The sequence below is a fragment of the Etheostoma spectabile genome, unplaced genomic scaffold (genome assembly GCF_008692095.1).
Source record: "Etheostoma spectabile isolate EspeVRDwgs_2016 unplaced genomic scaffold, UIUC_Espe_1.0 scaffold383, whole genome shotgun sequence".
Taxonomy (NCBI): Eukaryota; Metazoa; Chordata; class Actinopteri; order Perciformes; family Percidae; genus Etheostoma; species Etheostoma spectabile.
Window position 1 is genome coordinate 69,655 of NW_022605597.1, and position 8,126 is coordinate 77,780.

The 8,126-nt window shown below is 48.2% G+C and overlaps 1 protein-coding gene across 1 annotated transcript in view; it reads right to left on the bottom strand.

The window, feature by feature from the left end:
- LOC116686525 (nuclear factor of activated T-cells, cytoplasmic 3) overlaps positions 1-8,126 on the bottom strand; it is a gene marked incomplete in the record, with an annotated part of 54,705 nt that overhangs the window by 15,739 nt on the left and 30,840 nt on the right. Inside the window, 2 exon segments of the mRNA XM_032511542.1 lie at positions 4,173-4,345; positions 5,853-6,052. Of these exon segments, the coding sequence (XP_032367433.1) occupies positions 4,173-4,345; positions 5,853-6,052 (373 nt within the window).

The following is an 8,126-nucleotide window of genomic DNA, read 5'->3' on the forward strand; positions in this document are numbered from 1 at the left end:
GGGCTAAACCGCAAGTGTGGCAAGATTATACCTATGGTGTTGGAGTTAGAACAACTAAGAGGGCTCTCCTGAACATTAGAAGGCTGGTGGAGACGACCATTAAATGCTAGGAGATGGGAGAGAGCACAGACGGGAAGTGGTGGCACCGTTCTTATATCGAAGGCAAACCTCCATGCCAGGGTGGTACAACTGTCTATAACAGACAAGAAACCCAAAAGTAAAGGGAAAGTAAGATAGATCAGGTGGGTTGATTAGGCCCCAATGCGGGAAGACTGTACGGCAGCGCACGGCATCCGTGTACACACTGTTTGTTAGTACTCACACACAGGCCGGAAATACACACACAGGCCGCAAGACCTAGACAGTACCACTTAGACCGGGAGATGATGTGAGATGTTGATGTTGGGCTTTCACCAGTCTGAACCAGCGCACTGCGCGGTGTATTTGGGGGGGGGTTTCGGGGGCCTTGCTCAGGGCACCTAGGCAGGGCCCAGGAGGGGACACTGGCAATATCGGGTCCACGTTTCACCAAGCCACGCTCGCCAACTTTTTGGTTGCCATTTACGGGGGACTGGAACCAGGGAACCCGCCTGTATCCCCCAACACCAATGCCCTATGCCTGCAGCTACTGCCTTCCCAAGGTGATTGGATTACTTCGGCAAGAGTCGTTGGAATCAGCATTATTTGGGGAATTAAAAGGAACATTGATATAGCAACGTGGGGACAACGTGGGGACAACGTTGGGGGCAACATGGGACAACATTGGCAACGGGGGGGTGGGGGACAATCTTTTCTTGGGAATTAAAATAACATTGATCTAGGAGAACGTGACCAACGTGGGTACATTAAACCCCACCAAAATGGGGCACACGTGGGACAACCATATGGAACAAACATGATTGACCCTTTTGGTAAATGTGACCAGAACATTGATGATACAACGGGCAGTGGGCCCGAGGCTCAACTGGAGGGTTAACACCTACTATATTTTCACAAGCAAGGAAGTTTAGGGCTCATCTGACGTGTTAGAGGTGCTTCGCCTGTGCAATACGACACAAGATTCATAGTCAGTCAGTGTGGTGTCTGTTTCTCGGACAGCAGACCCAATATTTCCCTCTGTGGTTTCTGCTGTGGTTGTAGTATGGAAGCGCGGTGAACCTCAGTTGGATTGAATTAGTGCGGTCAGCTCGAGTGTAAGAGTGAATTCGCTATGTGACGGCACGTTCTTCACTCTCAGTCCACTCGGATGTGCATGCGGTTTCGCCTAACAATTGCACTTTTAAAGGCAGATCGTTCACAATGTGTTTTGTAATGCTCATAGAGTTGCTATGTTGTGGAACTACGCGACAGCCGCCAAGTTAGGGTACCAACGTCCCAGCTCTCTGTGTACCGGGACAGTCGCCCTGAGGTTTGGCGACCGGTCCCCCGCTGGATCTGTCCCCCGGAAAATTCCCCGGTTAGCACTTTGTTGACGGTACTACCTCAAGAGGAAAAGAAGAAAGGAAGACTCAAACTAGCCGATAATCGCACACCCCCTACAGACAAGAAGACCCTCACACCCTACACCCACCCCAACCCCAACCCCCCCAACACACCCTACACCCCTACTCAGCCCAACACCCCTACAACGCCCCCGACCACACCCAACACAGCCCCCCAGATCACACCGTCACCCCTACACATACATCACCCGACACTCAGACCCTACACCCGAACAGCAGGACTCAACACACTCAAACACACTCCATACACCTAATCCCATCCCGTACTCCCTACTCCAACACACTCCACACCACCCGATGCACCCCCTCCACACCCACACACCCGACTCACACCCCCACCCCTACCCACCTACACCACCAACACGACCCTGACATCATTACCCTACCATCACCTACCATCCCTACACCCTACACACCCCTACCACAACCAGACACACCCAACTAGCACACCCTCCACCTATCTATCAAACCACCTACCGACACACCCAACACACACACCCCACACACCTCCCTACACATTGCAAATTGGTTCATCAGCCCTCACCTACACACCCTCAACCCTAACCCCCTACACACCCTACCACCTACACACACCCACCACCCAAAACCCAACCCTACCACAACCCTACACACCCTACACACACCTACACCCCCCACCCCCTTAGCATCCCAGCAGCCAAGCCAGCGGTGCTCAGAGACGGTTTAGAAGCCGTGTTTCACGATGCTAAAATCATATTATGACATTGATGGGTGATTTAGCCAACGCAATTCGCGGACTTTTATGTTTTAAAAAGGATCTTAATCTTTAACAGAAGGTCAAGCTCCGTAGAAATCCTTTCATAAGTTGTTCAGACTCTTAGAATATAATCTGAGTCTGGTCAGCGCAAAACTAGCACTTTATGAACGAAATACAGCGGGACATTAGTCCGTTAACTTACATTGCAGCGATCTCGTTTAATACTGCATCAATGTCAAGAGGAAAATATGTCCTCGAGGTTTTGTGTGTATCTGATTCTCAAGGAGCTGTTGCAAGAAACAAGCCAATCGGCAAACTAGAAATTGCGTCAACCGTTGTTTCTGTCCCAGGACAATCTCCTGATCCACTTGTAATAAGTGTTGCATCGCTCCAGTTGCGTCCCTAAAAGATGCGTGAACTGTCCCCAGCCCACGCTGCGGCCAGGAGCTCCCCAAGGTGGAGGGCGCAGCCCCGCCAGTGCTCCGTGGACGGGGAGCGGAGGCTGCTATACCGGGTCCACATCTCCGACCAGTCCCAGCGTGGTCTTCATGGAGAAAGCGCCCGGTGGAGACCCACAACACCTTCTCGCCAACTTACCCACCCTGAGGGTTCTGAGGTGCGGTATAGTTGTGCTTCCAGGCGTACAGTGAATATTTAAGTCCGCTTGTGACTGGGTTATGGGCCGAGACGTGCCCACGTAACCTCTCGGCTTTTTCAACATCTCTCCATCAGATCTTTTGGAAGGACTATGTGTATATTAATCGTGAGTTAGAGAGTGTAATAAACAAAATACTGCACATTAAATGAAATTTAGAACCGAGAAAAAAAACTGAATTATGAGTGCCTTAAAATTTCAATTTGCATTTATGTGGCGCACACATGTACTATGAATAACCAATACATGTAAAAGAGGCAATAACATAACAAACATACACAATAACATACACAATAACATACACTAACATACGCATAACATAACGTATGGGCAGATTGTGGAATATTCCTTCAGGCTGGTGGTTTGTAGGCAACTAAGATAGTTTTATTGTTGGATTATTTCCTTGATGAATGACGAATTGTCTGGTCAGTAAATGGTGAAAAAACGAATCTATAATGAGAGAGAGACACACACTCCTCAACACACACACACACACACACACACACACCTCTCACATACATACGCAACCACACTAATACACACACACACAGACCTCACACGCCACTATCACACGTTCCACATAACAACCCACACACACTCTCACACCACACACACCCTCACATAATCCGCACACACACACAACACTAAACACACACAGACACACGCAAACACAAACATAAATTCCAAAAATAACTGTAAAACTAAAGTTAATAAGTGTTACGTAGTGTTGAAACAGGGCTGTAGTCAAGACCACTTTAGTCAAGTCCAAGACAAGTCCCAGACCAGGACTAGTCAAGTCCAAGTCAAGACAGAGTCCAAAAAGGTTTGAGACCGAGTCCAGGACAGAATAAAGGTCTTATGCATGACAGTATCAAGACAATCCTTTTGGGTTTCACTTTCCCTCCAATATTATTATCAACATAATAAAGACACCTGGACTCGGTCCAGACCAGAAGCCATATTAGGCAAGACCAGTGGCCGAGACAAGTCCGCGACCATAGTAAAACGGTCTTGAGTCCGGACTCGAGTCCAAGACCGGACTCCAGTACTACAGCCCTGGTTGAAAGCGTAAAAAAAAAGTGACAAACATTTTTAAAAAGAGTGTCAAAAGTGTTGAAAAGATGAACCAAAACGTAAGAAAAACTTAAAAACGTTGATTAAAATGCCTCAAAAAAAAAGGGTTGATTTTGATGGGAAGACAAGACGAGGGTTAATTTGCATGTGTTTTGTCTATTTGCGTGTGTCCTGTTGTCTCTAGTTTTTGTTAAAGGCGACTCACAGCACTCCACAGGGTTGGAGGTCGTCTGCAGCCACAGCATCCGTCCGTCCGACTGAGGGACGGCGACCCTGAACACAACACGCACCCTGGTGTTCTTCCTCCCGACGTCCACCTCGCCTTTCTTCAGCTCGATGTCGGCGTTACGCAGCTTCAAGATGCCGGCACAGTCGATGCTGGGGGAGAGGAAAACACAAAAACAAAATACAAACTGTTTTCAAAGATACACGGAGGAGGAGGAAGAAGAAGAAGAAGAAGAAGAAGAAGAACTGGAGAGAGTCAGAAAAAAAAGAAAAGAAATTCCCGGTCATTTTAAAGCAGGGCTCGACATTGGATGGTGGATTTTTTTGTAGGTCAAGTGGAATTTACTCGCCCCACTGGACAAAAAATACTCTTAGGTTGCAGCCCTCAACATCTTTGCACTAACCCACCCAGCCTAAAGTTATATTCCACATATTTTTTTTATGTGTACTGTATATGTTATTGTGTATGCTATTGTCTCTTTTACATGTATTGTGTCATTTACTGTGCAGTAAATTTAGTTTATTACGCACACATAACTACTACTGCCATTTTAAAGCCGGGCTCGACATTGGATGGTGGATTTTTTTTGTAGGTCAAGTGGAATTTACTCGCCCCACTGGACAAGCTAAAACTCAAACAAAATGAAATGCCGCGTTACTTCACGTTACGTGCCATTCATTACGTCCGTTAAAACTTGCTATTAACCCGTTTGTGCCGGATGCTTCGCGCCGACACATCACATCCACCGCCGGTCACTGCGTTGCGCAACTCTGAACCTCCTGCCGGCTGCCGCGTGGCGCGAAGGAACATCCAGCACGTCTTCTTCTTCATCATCATCATCATCATCATCATCATCATCATCATCTACCACGTCCTCCCTCCCAAACTCCTCACTATCTTCCAACTCAATGTCACTGCCCTCGCTGTCGAAATCCTCCTCCTGTCGGAGCCATTTTCTCGCTCGTCTCTCAAAAGATTCAAAAACAGACGCACGTGTGTGTCTTTGATTGATTGACGTGATTTTCAGCGAACCACAGTACATTTTGGGTGGTCACGTGGCTTTAAATAGCCAACAAGACCCGCCTCCTGTGTATTTGAACCAATGACGGTGCGTTCTCTGCTGCACGCGTCATGAAAAGACCGACGAATACAAAACGCTGTGCCACGCAGCAGCCGGCAGGAGGTTCAATTTCTCTTTCAATTTTATTTATAGTATCAATTCATACCAAGAGTTATCTGGAGACCCTTTACAGATAGAGCAGGTCTAGACCACACTCCAGAATTTACAAGGACCCAACAGGTCTAGTAGTTTCCTCCAGAGCAAGCAACAGGGCCACAGTGGAGAGGAAAAACCTCCTTTTAGGCAGAAACCTGGGAAAGGGACAGGGACAGACCCAGGCCCCGGCCCAGACCCAGACTCTTGGTTGTAAGAGGTCCAGAGTTGCGCAACGCAGTAACCGAGGGTAGATGTATGTGTCGGCGCGAAGCATCCGGCGCAGATGGGTTAAAACGTCTATCAAAATCTCTCCAAAAGTCAACGAGTAATCTTGTTAAATTACCGGGATTTCAAAATTTATTTTTTCATAAAGAAATGTCAGCATAACCCTGATTTAAATGCCCTGCAAAGAGCACCTGATCCTGATCCAGGTGTGACGTTACCTGGCCGACATGGCGTTGCTGGGAAGCAGAGGGATCTCCAGGATCTTGGCGCCGTCCGTCATCTTCTCCTGGCAGCTGGTGGTCACCGTCTTCCCCGTCACCCGGTGGACCTGGTAGAAGGCGTGCGGCCGGAGGTAGCGGTCGTCCGCGGTGCCGATGAACAGCAGCAGGCTGAGCGGCTGCTCGCTGTATCCCAGCAACTGAAGACACGAAATGCGGTCATGTGATGAACAGCTGCTCTGCCTCCTGAATGCTAGTTTTAAACAAGCTTAAAACCCTGCTCTTCACTAACATCCACAACTGTTGTCCAGTCTGTCTGTCTGTCTGTCTGTCTGTCTGTCTGTAGCTTAGCAGTCTGAGCTAATGTCCCCTGTAGCCAGGTAGCTTAGCAGTCTGAACTAATGTCCCCTGTAGCCAGGTAGCTTAGCAGTCTGGGCTAATGTCTCCTGTAGTCAGGTAGCTGCAGTCTGAGCTAATGTCTCCTGTAGTCAGGTAGGCTGCAGTCCTGAGCTAATGCCCCTGTGTCAGGTAGCTGCAGTCCTGTATCTAGATGCTACCCTTTAGTAGGTAGCTGCAGTCTGAGCCACTGTCTCCTGTAGTCAGTAGCTGCAGTCTGAGCTAATGCCTCCTGTAGCCAGGTACTTAGCAGTCTGAACAATGTCCCCTGTAGTCAGTAACTTAGCAGTCTGAGCTAATGTCTCCTGTAGTCAGGTAGCTTAGCAGTCTGAGCTAATGTCCCCTGTAGTCAGGTCTGCAGTCGGAGCTAATGCTCCTCGGTCAGTACTAGCAGTCTGACTAATGTCTCTGTAGCAGGTAATGTTAGCAGTCTGAGCTAATGTCTCCTGTAGTCGGGTAGCTTAGCAGTCTGAGCTATGTCTCCTTAGTCAGGTAGCTTAGCATGGCTAATGTCCCCTGTAGTCGGAGCTCAGTCTGAGCTAATGTCTCGTAGTCAGGAGCTTAGCAGTCTGAGCTATGTCTCTGTATTCAGGTACGGCAGCTGAGCTAATGTCCTCTGTAGTCAGGTAGCTGCAGTCTGAGCTAATGTCTCCTGTAGTCAGGTAGCTGCAGTCTGAGCTAATGTCTCCTGTAGTCAGGGTAGCTAGCAGTCCTGAGCTAATGTCTCCTGTAGTCAGTAGCTTAGCAGTCTGGCTAATGTCCCCTGTAGTCAGGTAGCTTAGCAGTCTGAGCTAATGTCTCCTGTAGTCAGGTAGCTTAGCAGTCTGAGCTAATGTCTCCTGTAGTCAGGTAACTTAGCAGTCTTAGCTACAGAGGATCTATTTAATGGTTTTTGTATGGATTTATCAAATTATATTTTTAAACGTTGCAGGGAGCTAGGCTAGCGTTTTCCCATTATTTCCAGTCTTTTTTTTATAATAAATGTAATTATTTCTCCCCTACAATGACAGAAAAGTGAAGCTATTTGAGTCAACAAGATGAGTGGCTTTCAAAGTAAAGTTGTACAATTTTGTTTTCATAACTGTGTGAAATAAAAGTCCTGCTCTGATGTCAGGTCTGATCTTTCAGAGAGAGATCTACGTGATATTTTGTTTCCAGTGTAAGCCTGTGAGCTTTTTTTTTTTAACACATGTTGCAGCAAAGAAACTCATTTGGCTTCAGCGGCGGCTGGAGAATGCAACACCCAGAATAGCTGCTGGTGTCCATTACATGACAGCGAGGAAACGCTTGTTCCTTCCTCGGGAGGATTTGAGTCCAAACCACCATCTTTATCCTGAAGTTAACTGTCCTCCCGCACAACACTCACCTTTTCTGGCTAAACTCCCCCACCACGGCCCCGGGAAGGGCGGTGCCTGGAGCCGGCTCACAGTCCCCCCAGCCCCCCGCACGGCCCTACAACTGAGCCCTTGTAGCTCAGTTTGAAGGCTGGGAGTTCAAATCCCATCTATATTTAGGGGTTGGCAGAAGCTCAGTCTGCAGGGAGTTGGGTTGGGAACCGGAGGGTCGCAGGTGCGAGTCCCCATACGCACCAAAGCATGGTGGTGGACTGGTGATTGGAGAGGTGGCACTGCCTTGAGCAAGGCACCGAACCACCAACAATAGTATCGGTTTTGAGCAATAAAAAATAACAACCCCCCCCCCCCACACACACACAATGTAGAGGAAAGAATATGTAAGGAGGGACAGGTAGAAGAAGGGACATGTAGATGGCAGGGAAATGTAGGAGGAAAGAGACATGTAGAGGCAGGGAAATGTAAGAGGCGGGACATGTTAGAGGAAGAGAATGTAGAGGAAAGGGACTGTAGAGGCAAAGGGAAC